The 21199-nt window shown below is 39.9% G+C and overlaps 1 protein-coding gene, 1 long non-coding RNA gene and 1 other non-coding gene across 9 annotated transcripts; 2 read left to right on the top strand and 1 right to left on the bottom strand.

Moving 5' to 3' along the window:
- The first annotated feature begins 5541 nt into the window (after positions 1-5541).
- Positions 5542-7838, top strand: LOC140853822 (uncharacterized). The gene is made up of 3 exons (XM_073248858.1): positions 5542-5912; positions 6037-6320; positions 6456-7838. The coding sequence occupies exons 1-3, from the start codon at positions 5753-5755 to the stop codon at positions 7413-7415; spliced, it is 1404 nt and encodes a 467-aa protein (XP_073104959.1). The 5' UTR covers positions 5542-5752; the 3' UTR covers positions 7416-7838.
- LOC114914792 (uncharacterized) lies at positions 7278-19196 on the bottom strand. Of its 7 annotated transcripts, none has more exons than XR_012136941.1 (4): positions 18904-19196; positions 16943-18780; positions 7845-7966; positions 7302-7411 (listed from the first exon to the last, which is right to left on the bottom strand). It is a non-coding gene; the product is annotated as an uncharacterized lncRNA (long non-coding RNA). The 7 variants fall into 7 exon arrangements; XR_012136946.1 differs by lacking the exons at positions 7302-7411; positions 7845-7966 and adding an exon at positions 11455-11970 and having other exon boundaries at positions 16943-17507; positions 17739-18780; XR_012136944.1 differs by lacking the exons at positions 7302-7411; positions 7845-7966 and adding an exon at positions 11455-11970 and having other exon boundaries at positions 16943-18387; positions 18516-18780.
- Positions 19197-19238: 42 nt separating this feature from the next.
- TRNAA-UGC (transfer RNA alanine (anticodon UGC)) lies at positions 19239-19311 on the top strand. The gene has a single exon. It is a non-coding gene; the product is annotated as a tRNA-Ala (tRNA).
- The last annotated feature ends 1888 nt before the right edge of the window (positions 19312-21199 follow it).

Raw genomic sequence — 21199 nt, 5'->3', positions numbered from 1 at the left:
TACAGGTATTCTTCTATATCTTCTGTAGTGTTATGCATGTTTAGATATATGATTGTTAATCACCAAGGAGGTCTTGACTTAGGGTTTGATAATTATGATTTCATTATGCAAAGTTATGAAATTCATACTTCCACTGTGCTATCATAACCCAACATGTTGCACCTTTTTTCTTAGTCTTAGTCAACTTTTTCCTAATACAATCAACACATGTTCCCAAGTCCTAAAAATTAAGGGGAAGAAGAATTTCTTCCTTTAACAGTCTATCAACTCTTTTTCTGAAAATATGACCTAGCCGTTTGTGCCAAAGTAGAGAAGACTTTTCTCTGATTTTGGATCTCTTTAACCCAACATATTCCACATTAAATGATAAGTCAAAACTATTGAAAGCTAAGCACATCATGTTCAATCCATCAGATAAAATACAACTACCAATAACTCGAGGATTAAAACTTAAATAAATTCTTCCATTATTGATAATAAAATTGTATCCAATCTTATCAAGCAAAGAAACTAGAACCAAATTTCTCCTAAATAGGGATACATAAAAAGTGTTATCTAAAATTAATTCAAATTTCGAATCTAACTTCAACTTCACAGTCCTATGCAGCTGACTTTGACTTTTACATCATTCCCCACCTTTAGTTTGGACTCTCTCTCTCAATTGGCTTCCTTCTTCTTATGAACCTCTGCAAGATAGACGCCACATGAACAATAGCACCACTGTCAAGCCATCAGGAATCCAGGAGAACATTAACCAAATTTGATTCAAAACAAACATAGGCTAGTGAGTTACCTTGCTCCTTAGTTTTCTTTTCGAGCCAAGCTCTGAGCTTAGTGCACTCAGCTTTCTTGTGACCCCTTTTCTTATAGAAATAGCACTTGCTCTTTATATCACTATTTTATACTTCTCCACCTTGTGTCTCACCATTACCTGGCTTTTTGAAGTCTTGATTGCTCTTAGGAGCAAAAGATTTGAATTTCTTATTATTCTATTTTCCTTTGTAGTTGGGTTTGGACTGAGCAACAAGATGAGCACTCTTAGTCTTCTCCTTCTTCAGCTTTTCTTCTTCAGCCACATACTCGGTGATCAAATCATTGATGCTCCAAGACTAATTCTGAGTATTGTAGGCTGTTTTGATCTGATCGAAATCAGCTGGCAATGAATTGAGGGCATAATGGACAATAAAGTTATCATTGATGGGGATCTAAAAATTTTTGAGCTTAGATTGAATGTGGATTATCCTCCGAATATATTTTTTGATTAAGCTATCATACTTTGCATTTATTAATTCATTCATCAGATGTCCAGCCTCAGCATTATCTAACAGTTGATATCTCTCTCCAACAACAGTAAAGAACTCTTTAGCTCTAGTGGTCTCAGGCAAACCATCCATCAGATATTCTTCAATTGTTCTCTTCATAGCAAGCAGACTCAATCGATTGGACTTCTCCCACTTAGTAAAGAGCTCTTTCTCTTCAATAATGCTCCTGTTAGTGGGCTTAGATGGCTCATCAATATGTAGAGCCAAATCAAAGTCCACAATACCAAGTGCAATCTCAATATCTTGCTTCCATTTCTTGTAGTTAGAGCCAGTCAGGACCTCTATGGTGGCATTATTACTATTCATATTGAGGGAGACTAAACACAAATGCAATATTTTAGAGGTACAGACAATAAATAAATAAGCAAAAATAGCTTTAAACATGATAAGCTATTCTCTTGATCAAGAGAATCAGGTACATCATTATAAACTCTTCTTTGGACAGAGCATATGATATACTATTGACCTCCAAAGTATGAGGTCAAAATAATAAGAATACAAGGCATTCGAAAATCTATCTCCTTTAGACAGACTAATTTTCTAGGCCTAATATACCTCCTTACAAAATCAAGGATGATACATGTCAATTGAAAAATTTATTATCTTTAGGTAAACAGATTTTTCAGGACCAGTGTATTTCTACCATCAAACCTCATGTTATCTTTAATTTTAATACACACAATAACTCCCTTTGGACAGAAAATTGCACACATTAATACGAAGAATGTCCCATAAAAAAAATAAAAAAAAAATATGAGTCTTAAATTAATGCATCATTTTGATGACGGTATTCATAACAACTTACAAAATTCTAATCGAGATCAAAATTATTGTCAAAATATGATTTCATGAAATATTTATTAAAAATTATTTCTGACCATCACGGTTCAATGTTTGTTGTATTCAATTTTATGAATAATAATTTTATTTAAAATTAAAATTAAAATTTTATATAAAATACATACAATAATATGATTAAAAATATACTTTTCACATTAAGAAAATACAATATACAATCATATTCAATCAACATTAATATAATTTATTATTTCTTTCTCACTCTTTCGTACCCGAAAGGCGCTCCGGATTGAGTAGTTTCTGGGTTTAATGGGATTGGTATTGGTATTCGTGTTGTAGAATAGCATGCCATCAACCTTAAACCACCAAAAAAAAAAAAAAAAAAATGGAATCTCACGGGCTCCAACACGTTCAGCAGTGATCAATAAAAAAAAATAACAGTGGAATACTGTAGGGACCGAGGGAAGAAGTTTTTTTGTTTAATAGGAAAGATGCGTTAGAGTCGGAAAAATAATTTAAAGGCGTCAACTCTAGGATCCGCTGGTAGGGTCCCACGGATTTTTTTTGGGTTCTAAATCATACCCGACCCACTCTGATACCTTGGATTTTTTTTAATAGAATCAAATACATAATTATTAAAATATCAAAATAATTAATTAATAATTTAAAAAAATTTTAAATATATATTTTGTGTTTGATTTTTCTCTTCAAAAATTTTGATTTAATGATGATTATCTATCGGACAAGCATCTAAAAATTAAATTTTAGAAAAGTGATCTAGTCTACTTATAATGATTTACTGATCCTTCCTCTCCCATTATGAATCCAGTAAAATTCAATAGCCTATATTTACCGTCTAATTAGACTTTAAATAAAAGATGCATTGGGCTTTTAATTTTACGATCACAAATAGCTCTTAATTTGATCTTATTGGATCATGTCACGATTTGATTTTATTAAATATATATTATATAATTAATAAAAATTCAAATTTTAATAAAATTTTCTAACAATGTGTGGACTTGGAATTAAGAAGTGTGATGGGAGATACAAAGAGCAAGAATATTCTTAAGAATTAAGAATATTTCTGTGTATAGCTCTACTGCATTATTGTCCTAGTTAATGCTTGATTATTCTCAGTATGAGGCGGACTATGGGTCTAAACCCCAAGTACAGGTTTCCAAGGCTAGGGATGAGTTGAACCACCATATTCCCACTATTTATTTGTGTCTAAAGGTGCAGGGTATAATTTTAGTGCATAATTTTTAAGCCTCACTTGATACATTTGAATCTGGCTCAAGTTGCGACCTAAGTAATATCAAAATTGACATCCTAGTCTTGGATGGAAAACAAAAACCCATTCAAGACCCAGTTACCTTTGCAATTGTACCTGCATGAATGGTCAGTAATGTTTTCTAGATTAATGTAGACATTGATCTAGACTTATGCACAACCTAAAATTGGTTGATCTCAACACAAACTAAATCTTATCTGAAAAAAGCAACAAGAATGAATGCATCAGGATATAGACTTAAATCACAGAGATCCATTTGAACTCAGTTTGGATTCATTTGTTTAGGAATGAAAAGGGCTAATTTGAGCTTGCACAGGAGAATGGCCTATGCCTATAAAATTGTCTTACAGTTCTTCCATCGTGCAATAGGCGTGATGTATTCTTTGAACTAGAAAATGCTGCATTTATTTTCCTTCTGCTCCCAATTAAGAAACCTAACTAACACTTTTCAAAGCTATCCCAATTAAGAAAGGAAAGTATTTTTCCTACTGTTCCAAATTCCTCTTGTTCCTGATTTGTGATTTCAGCGAGTCCAACTCACCATTTGGATAAGTAAATCCTCAGGGCGAATGTTTAGACTCATTTGAGCAAGTCCAACAAGTTTGATGCGTATCAACTCAATGATACACGCCAACTCAACCTTTTGGAAAGACAAAGTGGAAAAATCATCATGGGAACATAGAGCAATGAGATGTTCAAGTGTCATAAAAATGCATATACATATACAAATACTTCTAACTATAAAAACTAGAAAACCCACTAGAAGTAAAGGAAAATGGCAGTGGTTTCTAAGGTTGCAGAACCCCATGATAAGCAAAATACCATCTCTCTCACACACACATTTCGAAAGAAACATCTAGAACCATAAGGAGAATAATTATATGATCGACATAGTGCTAGAATTCTCAAGTGTAGCTCCATTGGCATGCTCAAATATCTTCGTATATGGTCAGCTATGAATATATTTCTACAGCTCCATAATTCATTTGCGATGCATGCTCACCCTCTATGGCAAAGTTTTGGCTCAGATTAGACTAATTTTCATAGTGCATTGCCCTATCTATTTATTTGTGTCTAAAGTTGCTAGATATAATTTTAGTGCATAAATTTCAATCTTTGGTTGTCTACATCTGAAGCAGACGCAAGTTGAGATCCAAGTAACATCAAAATTGATGTCCCACTCTTGGATGTAAAGCAAAAATCTGTTCAAGACCTAGTTACATTTACAATCTTTCCTGCATGAATGGTTAGCAATCTTGCTAAATTAATGTAGACATCTATCTCGACTTATACACAACCATACCAAGATCATGATGTTTGATGTTGACCTAAAATTGGTTGATCATTTTGCATGCTCAAAGGATGCAAAAGCTCTTGTGATGGCATCTCATTTGCTCTCAATCAGGATAGTTTTTTTTCCCAACCTTCCCAACAATGTGAAAGGCAACATTGACTGCATCAATGCCATCCCCGTTCAGGGCTCCACAGAAGAAAATATCAAGATACTGCCAGCAGCGGAAGTCCAGCAGATGAGTATGGATGGTGATCTTTCTAATATCCCGTACAAAAACCAAGCATGCGGTGAGTCCAATGATAATGGTGATCTGCGGACGGGGTCAATTTGATGATACATCCGCTGCTTCCTTTCATCGTTTAGAATAGCATGCTTTATAAAATTAATGATATATAATATAGATTTGATTAAAATCAAATGCTATGGCAAGGTTGGAGTTGGAGAAGACGTTAATCGTTTGTTAGAATATCCTCCAAGGGAGGATTGAACAGGAGTCTCCAGGTTGGTTCCTTCTTTTGGCCGTTAAATGACAGAACAGAATTACCCACTCACACTCGCCACCGGGGAAAATAACCGTTATATGCGTGTATCATTAATTTGCGGATTATGCCTGGGGAAAATCGTATAACACCTGTACAGCAAACCGTATAACAGCTGTACACGGGGCAAATTAGCCGTTGCTCCCGGCACTCGAAGCTCTGTTTTGGATTTAAACAAAACCCAAATACTCATGGTTTCAGGGTTTTAGAAACTGGAAACGCGCTGAGATTGGGAGAATATAACTCGTATCATCGCGCAGACCTTCCACTTGTTAGCTTCCGCGTTCACCGGCACAGGCAGCCCTCCGTGATTCTTGTTCTTCTTTTCTTCTTCAGCGCTTCCTCCCCTTCTTCTTCTTCTCCTCCTCTTCAGCGGCCTCGATTCCGTTGGAGAAGAACTCGTTTGCAGCCTCTAAGAGACAGAGACACTTCTCTGTTCGGGATCGGCACAATCTTGGAGGATCGGAACGATCTTGGAGCCCGGTTGAGAGAAAGAAAGACTGATATGGGAGAGGAAAAGAATTTTCCCGCAGGGTACAGGTTTAATCCCACCAAGGTGGAACTCATCGAGCAGTACCTCAAAAGAAAGGTCTCCGGCAAACCCCTTCCCTCCGACATCATCAAGGAAGTCGAGCTCTATGACCTCCGGCCGGAAGTCCTCTATGGTAACTCCTATTCTCTCTTCTTTAATTGGCTAAGATTAACATCTTGCTTGCTTTTGATTGAATCTTGAATCTTTCACGATAAAAGTGGGATCTTGATTGAATCTTGAATCTCTATTGTTTGCAGAGCGTTTTCCAAATAGGAGGATTCGGAGCCGATACTTCTTCACCAAGTTCGATGAAAGGTTCAGGAACAAAAAGCATAGAGACCGCAAGGTCAAGAATGGTGGCCGCTGGATTTGCAGCACCGGAGACAAGCCCGTTATCAAGAATGGTGGACGAAACACCGGTGGGGTATACAAAACCTTGACCTATTTTGAGGGCAACGACAAGTCTAAGAAGACTGGTTGGATCATGACAGAATATCGTCTTTCCGGGGAATCCAATCGGCATCAGCCACCTGCAAACCTGGTAAGATTGATCTCAAGATTTTCTCTTGAATGTATCTTATCCTAATAATCTTAAATTAACTAAGGGGATAACAACAAATATGTGATTTCAGTAATAGTTTATATGTCATTCTTTTGTGTGTTGGTTCTTTTGTAGGAAAGTGATTGGTTGTTGTGCGAGATCCATTATAAAGGGAATAAAGCTAAGGACGATGAGGGTGATGATTACAAAGAAGAAGACAAAGTAGAAGATCAGGAGGAGCCGGACTGCCAAGACCAATGGGAGGAGGGCATTGGCAAGAGAAAACCTGAACCATGGCTAGCTGATGGTGCATCTACTTCCTATAGCTTCACTTGCCATGGTGGTGATGATCAAATTCCACTCAGCAGAGGAGGAGAAGTGCAAGAAGCTGATGCATCTACCTCCTATAGATTCGATACTTGCAATGGTGGGGGTCAAATTCCATGCAGTGGAGAAGAAGAAATGCAGTCACCTTGTGCATCTACTTCTTATAGTTTCAGCAATTGCTATGGTGATCATCAAACTCTGTTTGACAGAGAAGTACAGGCAGCCAATGAATCTACTTTATATTGCTCCAATGCTAGCCATGGTGGTCAGCATATTCCATTAGACATAGAAGAAGAGGTGCAGGCAGTTGACATGTCATCTACCTACAGCTTCAGCACGAGTCATGGTTTTTTGCAAGTTCCACCTAATATGGCTTGCAGCATGATCACTAGCAATACTGCAGGTTTGCTACCAGACTTCACACACCTCCCAGATGACATGGCCACGGATATCCCTGGTTCTTCCGAAGTTGCAGCCCTTTTGTCCGGCGATGGCACTGGAGTTGATCGGTTTCTCCCATCATTTGGTGATTCAAATATTGTCACCGGCACTGGCATTGAAGACTGTCCTCTAGAGCAGGCACCTGGTCCTTTTGCTTGTGACTGGATCATAGACAACCCTGAAGAGCTTGAACCTTTTATCCATTTGATTCAACAAGATTTCCCCAACTTGGAGGAGGATATGGCTGGGCTTCCCCCGCTAACTGAAGCTGCTTCACCCAATAATGCTCAACTTGGTGAAAAAGATGTCAGCTGCTTCTACTGCTAGAGGAGAGATGAAATTGGTGGGAAGTAAACAGTTAGGGGGTTATCAAAGTTCTGGTCCATTGACTAGATTTTTGGCATTATGTAAAGATTATTTTGTACACAGCAAAGGAAGATGTAAGAATGATATTCAGCTAGGGATACACCAATTTTGTTATATACTCAGTATGATAAATTAAACTGAATGTCTTGCAATATCAATTTATCAGCAAGTCAGCTGTTTTTATATCCTGTTCCTTACCACTCAAGTTGTATTGTGATTTGTATAACTGTAATTCTAATGCTATTTTCATACGTAGTTGGGTTTGTGTTTTTTTAAAATCTGTTCCACATGCATTTTTGCATCGGTACATAATTTTGCAAACAAGAGCAATGTGCCATAATTTGTACACATAGTGAGAAATTTACCTTATCCCTGCACCATATATCATACCTTTGCCTTATGGATATTTGACCTCAATGTTAGAGAAAGGGTCCACTATTTTGACTATAGCCTCTACCTTCTAGTACATGCATACGTCGACGATTGATAGGTGTCCATGATCAGAAGATAATCTATTACAAAAAACAAATCTTCTGAGATTTTTTAATGCACAGTTCCAATCCCGTGCATCAAACAAGAGTCACTTGCATTTGGTATATCTGTGCTTCTGACTTTCAATGATGAGGAAAAGTAATTAGAAAATAATTATTTTGAAAAAAAAATCTTGTGAAAAATTTTTTCTGTCCGGTCCCGGTTTCTTCGTGTTGGGTGGATGTCTGGCCAGGACACCACCTCCCAAGATCCTTTCAGTACCACGCGATGCAGCAGAAAGAAAGAAGAAACAAAACAAAAGGAAAAACAATCAAAATACGTGGATCAACCACAAAAGGGCTCGCCTCCACGGGGCATGCAAACTTCACTATGAAAAGAAAATTTTACAAGAGGAAACCTCACCCTCAACCCTTGTACACCTAATTCTCTCTCACATGAAGTTCCCCTCACAAAAGCTCTCTCTCTCTTGGAGACCCCCTGAACTCCTGAAGAGCCTGGCGACCGCTGTCCAGGAGCCTCCTGCTCCTTCTCTCACAACGCCTCACGCCTCTCTCTCTCCTCTCGGTTCGTACGGCGGCGAGAAACCGAACCCCCCCTCTTCTGTTCGCTCTCAGGGCCTTTTAAAGGCTTAAACATAGGTTAAAACTTGATTAGAGAGTGATTAGGAGTCCTAAACAAAGCCAAAAACCCTCCTGGACCGTCGGATCAAGACCGGGAATCTCCTGGGCCGTTGGATCGCGCTCCGGTCCACGGAATAGTGCCATGGACCGCGAGAAACGCGTGAGAAACGCCCACGCGGTCCACAGACCGCTCTGTGGACCACCCGGTCCACGGTGGACCGGGGCAAGGGGCCAGCAGGCCGCTGGGTCGCGCGTCCCGCGCGGGCCTAGGTCCCGCATCCCACGTGGGCCTGGGACGCGCGTCCCGCGTGCCGCCGCCTGCGGCCGCGCCACTGCCGCCCGCCGCCGGTCGCCGACGGTCCTCCGCCGCCTCGATTCTCGTGCCGATTTCAAAAGCTCGTATCTCCTCCATCCGAGCTCCGTTTCAGGTGATCTTGATCTCGTTGGACTCCGTTTTTCGCCGCGAACCTCGCTGTGGGCTCAATATGGGCTGAATCTCGAGGCGTCAAATCCTAACAATCTCCACCTCGACTCGATATTCGGCCTCCTCCAAACTCCGAGAGCTTTTGGATCTCCTCGCCCCCATGCCCTGGGACAATCGCCTGCTGATCATGAATGGGCAAACATGGGAGTCGAGCCAGGCTGCTCGATCCCATCTCCGTCGTATGCTGTGCTCCTCCTGACCTGAGACCTGCTCGGGGCATCATCCTGCGGCAATAAGAATCTTACCTTGCGACGTCGCCTCTCGTCCTCCCGAGTCTCCTGTCTCGTGCCCGATCTGCCTCCTGGAGCTCCACCTCGCTCTGGGCTCCACCTGGCTCCCAATGCTCCACCTCGCACTGGGCTCCCTGCCAGGTAATAATGTCCTCTGCTCCCCTTCTTCCCCTCCAGCACAATCCTATCGCCGCGTAGCACCCTCAGGATTCCTCCACCAGCTACCGTCCTGTAGTCTCTCGAATCCAGTCTGCTAAGTGAGATAAGATTCCGCCTGAAATCGGGTATGTATCGGACCTCCCCCAATCTCCTCACTGCACCGTCATGTGTCCTCCAGCTGACCGTCCCAATGCCTCTGATCGCACAGCTCGATCCATTCGGCAGATATACAGTGCTCTCACTGTTCTCCAGGGAGTCAAACTGCTCCTCTCTGCAACACACATGATAGGAGCATGCAGAATCTAATATCCACTGCTGAAAAGAAGTAGATACCTCGTCAGATATCTCCAGGACATCTCCATCTGAATCACTGCCGGCCGTCGCTACAGCAGCCACCGTCCGATTTTTCAGTTGAGGGCAATCTCTGGCTAGATGCCCCAACTCCTCACACCGGTAACACCTGGTTTTGCTCAAGTCCCTCCTGGACTTAGACCACCCTCGTTGCGATCTCCTGTCGCTCCGTCTACCGCCTCCTGCTCCTCCAGAAGCCACTAAAGCTGAGCTACTGCCACCTGAGCTCGAAGCTGGGTTCTCCCTCCTGAGAACCTCGTTCTGGAGTATCGCCGCGGTGACCTCGTCCATCTTGATAGTGCTCTTCCCCACTAGAAGAGCAGTCACCAAGGACTCGTACGAAGAAGGAAGCGACGCCAGCAAAACCAGCGCCCTGGTCTTCTCCTCAACGTTCTCGCCAACGCTAAGAAGGTCGGTGAGGATCTTCTGGAAGTGGCTCAGATGCTCCTGTACGCTCTGTCCCTCAGTCATTCGCAGTTGGTAAAACTGCCTTCAGAGGAAAAGAGTGTTGGTGAGAGACTTCGCCATGTACAACTCCTCGAGCTTCGACCACAGCACCGTCGGGGAAGTCTCGCTCAGCACATGGATCACCACCTCATCCGCCAGGTACATGCGGATGGTACTCACCGGCTGCATCTGTAACCATTTCCAATCCTGCACCTCCATGGTGGTCGGCTTCTCATCGCATAAGAGAGCATCGATCAACCCCTGTTGGATGAGCACGTCCTTCACCCTTGCCTGCCACAAGGAGAAATTGCTCTTACCATCGAACTTGTTGATCTCCATCTTGATTGTTCTTGTTTTCTCCATCTTCAGTCTTGCTCACCACCACTGCAATCTGCGTCCTTGTACCGCCTTGCTCTGATACCACTTGTTGGGTGGATGTCTGGCCAGGACACCACCTCCCAAGATCCTTTCAGTACCACGCGATGCAGCAGGAAGAAAGAAGAAACAAAACAAAAGGAAAAACAATCAAAATACGTGGATCAGCCACAAAAGGGCTCGCCTCCACGGGGCATGCAAACTTCACTATGAAAAGAAAATTTTACAAGAGGAGACCTCACCCTCAACCCTTGTACACCCAATTCTCTCTCACATGAAGTTCCCCTCACAAAAGCTCTCTCTCTCTTGGAGACCCCCTGAACCCCTGAAGAGCCTGGCGACCGCTGTCCAGGAGCCTCCTGCTCCTTCTCTCACAGCGCCTCTCTCTCTCCTCTCGGTTCGTACGGCGGCGAGAAACCGAACCCCCCCTCTTCTGTTCGTTCTCAGGGTCTTTTAAAGGCTTAAACATAGGTTAAAACTTGATTAGAGAGAGATTAGGAGTCCTAAACAAAGCCAAAAACCCTCCTGGACCGTCGGATCAAGACCGAGAATCTCCTGGGCCGTTGGATCGCGCTCCGGTCCACGGAATAGTGCCGTGGACCGCGAGAAACGCGTGGGAAACGCCCACGCGGTCCACAGACCGCTCCGTGGACCACCCGGTCCATGGTGGACCGGGGCAAGGGGCCAGCAGGCCGCTGGGTCGCGCGTCCCGCGCGGGCCTGGGCCTGGGACGCACGTCCCGCACGGGCCTGGGACGCGCGTCCCGCACGGGCCTGGGTCCCGCGTCCCACCCGGGCTTGGGATGCGCGTCCCGCGTGCCGCCGCCTGTGGCCGCGCCGCTGCCGCCCGCCGCCGGTCGCCGGCGGTCCTCCGCCGCCTCGATTCTCGTGCCGACTTCAAAAGCTCGTATCTCCTCCATCCGAGCTCCGTTTCAGGTGATCTTGGTCTCGTTGGACTCCGTTTTTCGCCGCGAACCTCGCTGTGGGCTCAATGTGGGCTGAATCTCGAGGCGTCAAATCCTAACACTTCGGATTTTGTATATGCTGAGAGCAATAGATTTGGAGTCCAGATGTGACTTCACAGAGAAGAAATGATATTATATACTCAGAGAGAGCTCAGCATAGAAGTGAAGGAAAATATGGAAATGAAAGTGGTTGGATAATTTTAGCGTGTTTCTAAAGTTATATGTCACCTATACACAAATAAAAATCTAAAGTTTCAGTTGCCAACATGTCATTTTTGAACCATATCTCAATAGGAAGTAGGCAAACTGATTTTGAAGCGCTATGAATGTTGACTGGAATCTATTGCTTGGATATCTTCTCTCCAAGCTTCAGATGTTCCTTTAGATAAAGTGCCTAATTTGGAAAGAAATGGAGATTTCATTAACTATCTTAGGATAATTTAATGTACATGCTTTGCAAGTACAAAGAACAAGCAATAAATAACTATTTAGAAAACAAAATAAAAAATCAGGCATCAGGCATCATCACCATACATAATTTTTAAATGTTTTTTCAGCTTTGGGAGGAGCGGCAAAACTATTGTTGTCATAGCCCAAGCCCATAATGTCAAGACCCAAGCCCACAAAAAAAAAAAAAAAAGAAACAGAGGAAAATCGGGAAGAAGACTCCCGATAGGAGTCTTCTTCTCCGATGAGACCCCAGCAATTTGGGAGTCCTAGGACCTCTCGAAGTCCTAGGACCCTCTATAAGAAGACCTCCCCTCTCCTTAGAAATCGACCATCGGCCCCTTTCCTCTCTCTTTCTCTCTGTTTTTCTCGATCGGAGCTGCGGACACCTTCTTGATTCTCGCCGTGATTGCTCGCCGATGGGATCACCGGAGACCGAGGTGAGTCTTCCTCTCCTTCTTCTCTTCCTTCCCTTTCCTCCCATACCCTTGAGCGTGACGGCCGGCGACGAGTGTCGCCGATTTTCGGTCGGAAAAGAGACTCCTGTTTTGGGCCTTTTTTTCCTTGGATTTTCCGGCGCCGGCGATCGCAATCGACCGCCGGCCATGCTCCTCCGGAACCGGGGGAGTGGCCCCCCTCTGCCGCCGGCCTCCGCCGCAGCGGCCGTGGCCTGAAGGGCCCGGCAAAAGGAGGGGACGCCGGTCCCCTGTTCCGGCGTGGAAAGAGCGAGAAAAAGAAGAAAAAGAAAAGAAAAAGAAGAAAAAGAAAAGAAAAAGAAAAGGAAAAGAAGAAAAAGAAGGAAAAGAAGAAAAAGAAAAGAAAAAGAAGAAAAAGAAAAAAAAAGAGAGAAAAGTTTTCTCTCTGCTCTCTCTCTCTGTCTTTTAGATTTTTAGGATTTATGAAATTAATTAAAAAAATAAAATAAATAATAAAATAAATATAATTAGGGTGTCCATGGATTAGTCCGAAAATCCTGGATGCTGTCGTCAAGCTGATCCTCGTTGAGACATTAGATTTTAATAATTTTAGTTATTTTTAATTCGATGAAATTTTGATTAAAAACATGATATTTGACGTATCAGGTTCAGAGAAGGATTTTCAAGATTTCTAGAATTTCTAGTTTGGATTTTCTTTTGAGGTAAGTAGTGTTTACTTTTACTAAATTTATCTGGTAAATTATGAATTCTGAATTAAATAAATTTACGCATGCTTGTGATTGAAATTATTTATTAAAATTATTTATGATTAAAGTTAATTGTAGAAATTATTTATGATTGAAGTTATTTGTTGAACAACTATTATGATGATATGTGATCACAAAGAATAACATGATTGATTTGATTCGAATTTTATTTATTTATATTATTTTAAAAAAAATAATATATGAATTGGAAGACAATATGAAATTGACAACCTGACTGTGTTGAGGACCCTGCCAATGGGGGCATATACGTTGGCAATTGACTGTCCTGAGGATTTATGTCGCCAGAGAGACCAGCGACAAACCGCCAGCGAGACCAGCGGTTCCAAAGGACTTGGCTGCCAGATGATTCGCAGCCCACCGCAAGCAGATACGCGATATTATGACCCTGCCACAGGAATAATGTGGTCATAGTCATGGTTGATAAGAAGAACTTAAGAAATTGATGAATTTAAGATGAAAAGCATAATTTGAAATTATGATAAATTGATTTTTATATATGATTGATAGTATGATTATGATTTCATGAAATTACATATTGATTTTGTTATATCAGTAAATCGATATGTATTGTATTGTTTGCCTGATTTATTTAGTTAAAGGTATACACTGCTTACTGGGCTGTTTAGCTCATAATGAGTTTTATGTTTTTCTTACAGATCCAGAAAATTAGCTTGCTGCGGGATTTCGGTTGGGAGAGCGATTAGAGATGGAGTTAGCTCATTGATTTAGGATTTTCTCAGAATTGATTCAAGACTTTTAATTTTTTTTAGTGTTGACTTTGTCAGACAGTTATTTTCTTTTGAACATTGAGTTTTGATTTGTTATTTGAACTAAGATTTGATTATTAAATATTAAAAAAAAAAAATTGTATGAAGATATCATGATGAGATGCCTTGCATGCTTATGGAAAAAGTATTCTATGAGTATGCGGTGGTTGCCATGACCCTCGATTCAAATCTCGGGTCGGGGGCGTGACAATTGTATTATGCAATCAACCTGAAAAGTGGCGTTTGCCATACCACCCAAACTACCTGATTCAGGGTGTATATGTGCCTTACCGAGTCAGAATGGTACAAAAATATTATTCAAATCTGTGAAAATCCACACCAACCCGTATATACTGAGGCATACCAAGGTGAATTGGGGTACGTGCCGACCCATACCATCTAGTTTTAGCTAGTATCGTGATAAAAAATGAGAATAATGGTTCGAGATCTATCTTGGTATGGGGTGTGTACCAAACCATACTAACTCATACCATACCAAACAATTAACGTGCCAATACAATACCCAATATAGAGATTATAGACCCTGCTGAAAAGCAAACATAATGTGAATAACCAGGAAAAAATAATTTCTAAACCAGACTAAGGTAATATTACAATAGCACCACTATTATAAACAAATTGGAAATCCACAACTTCTAATGAACCAAGCTATTTGATGGGTTTGTTTTATCATTTAAAAATTGGTCTTGGTGTTCTGTTAGCATGGTAATGCCAAACCTGTTGCTATTTTTGTTCTTTAAACTGAGATTGAAGAAAAACTTGTTATTTTGTAATGCCAAACCTGTTACTCTATTTGATTGTTAATCCTCTTTACATTGCTTGCTGACTGGTTATTTTCTCTGTCATATGAGATTTTTAGAGGATGCTAAATAAATAACCTGAATAATAAATGGCAAACCATGATTTAAGAGATGATGACAACAATGGTGATGTACAAATCGTTGTTATTATTGCGTCCTGAAAAAGAAAGGCATAACAAAGTTAGGAAAAAACATAAATAGGAAAGTATGTTCTCCTCCATTTATTTGCTCTTTAGCACCAAAGAGGTACTGTTATTATTGAATGAACCAGCTTAAAGATCAATAACTTCAAGGGTTAAATTTACTGTCACTTGACTGGTTGATGCAAAGCCATAACTTGGTTGTCAGATGATGCCATAATAGTCTGAAACCTACCCATTTCTCACCAGATGATGTCCCTACATGAGAATTATACTGGTGGTGTTCGGTATGTTAATTCTAAAGTTTCCCAGAGTCACGAAGAAAGACCTGGCCATCAATCTAATTTGAGATATTGATGCAAATCATAGACTGTTTCTTCCTAACCACAAATTTCACTACCCATCTGACTTCATCTTTCTAGGTATGCTTCCAAAACACTTCTACTTCCAGAGTAGCTCTCTAACTGTCTAACCTCTTGTGTATCTTACTAGCCTTCTGCAATTTTGATAAAATGGCCTGGCAAAAAACATTTTACTCCCTCTGATTTTAACTATTCTGTCCAGCTGACTTGCATGCTGACATAGTCCAACAAAATTCACCTGGAGATGTTTACTTCCCAGCTTGTTTCTTTTGTCTCCTCTGCTGAGAACTGACATAGGTGGTGCCGAGAGAATCACCCTCTTTTTGCTGTTATTTTTGTCTGTAGATCCTGCACCCTTCTTGTTTAAAGCAACAAGAATCTTATTTTCTCTAGGTTTCTCCTCAATTCACTATTGGAATGAATAAATCATTGCCTCAAGCTATCCCTCCCTACATGGTCACTTCAGAAGCTATTCCAGAAACTCTATCCTTAATAGTCCCTCCAAAACTACACCTTCCTGAAATCCTGAGTCATAATTCTGCGGACTGTACCCATCCATGTGGTTCCATAGGTCTGTCTCCAAACCATTTTTCTTTTGCAATTTAATCCCACATTCTCACTACTCCTTATGGTTTCAATACTATGATAAACCCTCATATAGCCTGCTTCCATGATGTTTATAATGCAATGGGCTTTAGCTATTCTACAATGTGTAGCATCAACTAGCCAATGGTAAATGTGCCCCACCATGTTTGCCTTGCATGTATATGTTGGTTCTGCTAATGTGGAAAGGCACTTACACCATTTTAGATTTCAGATCTGTAGTGTCATCAATTTGAGTAAGATACATTTTGATAGCACTTGGAAAGAAATGCCAAGTGCCAAAACATCTAGATGAAACCAGCAAGACACTCCAGTTTTGTGTCATGCCATGTCACATCCAAGTGTCCGAAAGTGCAAGCACTCAGAACTCCCAAAAATTATGGTGTCCAAGTAACACAATTCCAATATTACAATTCGTGCTTGTAGCATTTCAAAATTCCTAGGCACAAGGTAAAAGTTTTCTAGATGCTGTAATTTTTTCCCAAAATGCCTGTAAAACCTGTCTTGAGCAATCTAAATCCTAAATCTACATCTTGTTTCTTACACAGTTTAATTTCCCTCAATATGCTTTAGTAATTTGATGGATTAATTTTTAATTTGCAGGATTATGAGATTTCCAATAAAATCATAATCCTTCATTTATAATAATTTAAAAAATTATACTAGTACCACTACACATGTCGCTACATGTTTGACACTTTTATACCAGCCAATACAATATCCTAGGTATACTACTTATTTTATTTTGCTGGATTTTTACCTACTGAGATTAAAAGTTTGGATCAGATCATGAAAAACAGAACTAGGTGTGACAGTAGGATATTGAGCAGCTTGAGGAGACATGAAACATAATACATGTAATGCTCCATGAGTGACAGAATCAAAATGTCCAGTTAAACTGATGATACCAAGTTGTATGGATTGCTTTCACACTGATGTAAAAATGAACTCTATATGCGCACATATAACTCTATTTAGACAATAATATCAATCCAATAACAAGTATTTTATATTTGGTTTACCTTTCTTCCACAATACCGCCAAGTTAAATATCATTCTGATTGGTCATATGCTTTCTGCAACATTGAATCTGCTTTTTCCACCTCCCCAGCCTCCACATAGAGCTTCACAAGTGCATCCCATGCCAAAGGACCAATTTTGCAGCCATTATCCGACGTCATCTTTGCTAACTCCTTCCCCTTGCATAGAAGCTTTTCGTTCACATAAACCTTTAACAGAGAATTGTAATACTTCGAAGATAGCTTCTTCCATGCCTTCTATATGTTCTTGAAGACTTACTCTGCATTTTCTATATCAACTAAACACTCCTGCAAACGAGGATGACTCTCACATGCCTTCCAAACCCTCCCCACATCATCTGCTTTGCCCACAGCAGCATACAGAAGAAGAAGAGCCTCGCAAGCAGCACAGTATTCCTTGGTGTCATCACCTTCCATCTCCTTCAGAGCTGCTTCTGCTCTCTCACATTGAGCCCTCCAAAGATGTAGTGCTTTGCAACCATAGCTTGGATCAGCAAATCAGGCTCAACGCCTTCACCCTTCATCATCGCTATAATTTGTTCCATACCTGATATATAATTGGCATGGTCTGTACATGAAGAGAGAAGGCTTGACATTTTCCTTTTCCATCATCAAGAGAACATCAGCTATTCTCATTCATGTCAAGACACGGTTTTAGACTGTTCTAGAATTTAAATAGGTCCTATCTTGATCTATACAGTTGCATCATCTGACACTTGCAACTGAAGCTTTATTACTGACAAAAGCAAGGTATTCACTCTGCAAAACACATACTTACAAGACTCAATAAGTCACTTCCATCAATCAAGAATAGTCTCTCTTTGTTCAGTCCATGCATTGCTCCTAGCAGATCAAATGCAATAGAAGACTTTGCTCATTTCCACTACATTGTTTTCACATAAAAAGATGATCGAATTGAAACAGTTGTGCTTCTGATTTTCTTTATAGGCATAAGCCAGAGACACACCAGGGTACAAAAAGCAGCATGTTTAATGTAATCACCAGTTCCAGAATATAACTAATCATCCTTATTTTTCCATCAAAAGATATATACCAAATGCTCAAAACAAATATAACAAATTAAAGACAAGCCAAGACATCTGAAGTCACAGCAACAAAGCAATAACCCCAAGAACAAACCAATTTTATGATGGAACCTGGCTATCGATCCTACTCTGCAAATCAGAAATTAAATAGCTCTCCCCCCATCGCCAATTAAAATGCATGCTAAATCTTTTTTTATTATTATTATTATTTTAATAAGGTGGAGCAAACATACAAGTCTAGTATGAAAACAACCAAAAAAAAAAAAAAATCAGAAAATAAAACATCACGAAAAGGCACAAGAGGCTCTAGGCGTCAATCCACAACCCCACGCCTGAATGCTCCGCAACAAAGGAGGCGGCCTAGTCTGCAGCACCATTCACCTGAATGCATGCCAAATCGAGCAGTGAGGCATTACAACAAACACCAAATGAATTCCAACTCCAGCAAGTACTACTTTCTACAAGCATAACTTCAAAATGAATTCCAACTGCATCAAATACTTACTTACCACAAGCATAGCTCCAAAGTGTAATTACTGGATTTTTAAACAGTGATTACAGCGGATACCAAACAGGATTTGAAAAATAAATAAATATCTGGATCTCACCTCCACCTAAAACGAGTGGAATGGAAGAAAAGGATTCATGTAACTGACCCCAACTAGTATGGGACTAAGGCTTAGCTAAGTTGTCTCACTTCAAATGAAGACGGTCGACAGAAGCACCCGAAATCCAGCCACCCGTTCGGAGAGCCGCATCTTCCCCTTCAACCACCTGTTAAACATCAAGACACTGATTGAAAAGTTCTAAAAACACAATCTTTCGATCTTCCAGGGAGTGAAAACTGAACAAAGAACAAGAAAAAATGGAAAGGGAAGGACGAGAGGGACGCATTACGATGAGGTCTTTGAGGTTGCTGGCTTCGAGAAGCTCGAGGACTTAAGAGAAAACGGCGTGGTTGCCGACGGGAAGCAACGCCTTAGAGAAGGACCAGGTTAACCCCGGTGGGGGGTAGGAATGACGGCGAGAGAGAGAGAGGTTCGAAGGGGATGGGGAGGGGACGAAGGAGAGAAACCTTGGAGACGAGAGCGTAGAGCCTTTTGGAAACGCCGCCGGCGAGCACGACGTCTTGGAAATCCATCCGGTTTCCCCGCCGAGGAGGTAATCCTGGTTCTCGCCATGACAGCTGCGAGGATGGGTTAATTAATACTAAATCTATTTAAAAAATTTAAGGGGATGTAGCTCAATTGGTAGAGCGCTCGCTTTGCATGCGAGAGGCACAGGGTTCGATTCCCTGCATCTCCACGTTAATATATTTAAAAATATTTTTTTAAATTTTTTTACTTATTAACTTTATAAAAAATAAAATATTGAATTAAAAAAAATTATAAAAAATAAATACTGAATTGAGATAATGAAACAACGATTATGTACTGAAAAGATATAAAAATATATGGAAGAACTTAATTTTTATTTTTCTTTCCATCATAAAATTTTTTTTTCTTCTCTCATTGTAGAGAATGTATGAAAAAAAAAATACTAAATTGAGATAATGAAACATTGATTATGTATTGAAGAGATATTAGAATATATCAAAGAATCCACCTATAATATTGGATCATGTATTTTTTATTTCTTTCTTATTCTAGAGACTTCATGAAAAATAAAAAATTTTGAAATGAAATTCTACTTTTTATTCTCTTTGTTCTAATTGGCTTCATGAAAAACAAAAAATATCTTTTTCTTTTACTTCATTTGAAAAAAATAGAGATCTCAAGAAGCTAGAGAAGTTAGGTCTCTAATCTATTCTAATATCGTTAGCTACAATAAAAAAAAGAATACTTTTTAAAAAATAGACCTCTCTTTTTTATTCTCTTTATTTCAATGTCATTGGCCTAGTTAGCAAGCAAATAAAAGTAAAAAATTAGAGGTCACAATCTAAATTTAACTAATTTAAAACTTTAAGGACTTGTTTCTACCAAATAAAAATTTATAATGAAATTAAAAACCTCCATAAAATTTTAGATTTTTAATATAATTAAACCTTCATTGTCTTTAGAAAGTGGAAGATCTTAAGAAGCTAGAGAGATTAGGTGAGAAGTGTCAGATTCTTGAGCTTTGATTGAAGTTACAATCCAAACATCCAAGAGGAAAGCCAAATATCCAAGGCAACACTGGGTTATCTCTATACATAACTTGCACCAACTCCAAGGCAAGCCAAAAATCCAGTCACAATCTATGGTATATATCTTGGCATAAATTACTAATCAGTCCACCACACTATTTGTCTCCTGATCTATTTGTTGAAGTGTATAGTGTTTAGAATATAGAATAAATTATACAATACCCTACACCAAAGATCCAAGGGATCTACTCAAATTTATAAAAAATATTGTTAAAATCAGCAAGCCATTTTCAGTGATGAGGTTCAAAAACAGAAATTTTAGCAACAAGTAGAACCTATCTCTATAAAGGAGGGGGCCCTTCACCAAAAGCATCGTGGACATGCATGGACAACCTTAGCCTCGTTAGCTCTAAACACAAACCAACCCCTGCATAGTGTTGATTTTGGCGAGAAGAGCCATCAATGTTAACTTCGATGTAGTTAATTGGAGGAGGCTCCTATGCAACCAAAATAGCTTGAGATTTGTTGTCATAAACCACATTAGATATTCCTATTTTTGTTGTCATAAATAATGATAATCATGCAGCAATATTTTTACGTTCCTATTTAATACGTTAGGTGAATTCCTTATCCCTCAAAGCATCATATTATTCCTATTTTTCTAAATCTGCCAAAGAATCATAGTAATGAAAACATGCCATTACATGTATAATGATTATAAGTAGCTAGCTTGTGAGAACTCATGTAGGTGATCCACTGGAAGTCATATAAGGTATTAATTAAGAAGTAATAATACTGTTCCTTTTTTATTCTATGGAGAAAAAGATATTTTCGTCATCTAAAAATTTATAAAAAAAAATAAAAGTATGCAAGTAGCCCCTTAACTTTTTTTAATTGCACTCTAAAGCCTCTCAACTAAAAAGGTTATATAGTTTATATCTCTTGACTCGTAATACGTGGGCTACAAAGCCCTTCCGTCAACTTTGCCCATTAGTTTACCAATGTGGCTTTATTTTAATCTCTAAAATCATTCAAAAATAATATTTCAATATTTTTTTGATAAATACA

This window comes from Elaeis guineensis, chromosome 14, assembly GCF_000442705.2.
Source record: "Elaeis guineensis isolate ETL-2024a chromosome 14, EG11, whole genome shotgun sequence".
Taxonomy (NCBI): domain Eukaryota; kingdom Viridiplantae; phylum Streptophyta; class Magnoliopsida; order Arecales; family Arecaceae; genus Elaeis; species Elaeis guineensis.
This window is presented reverse-complemented; position numbering and strand designations above follow the sequence as displayed.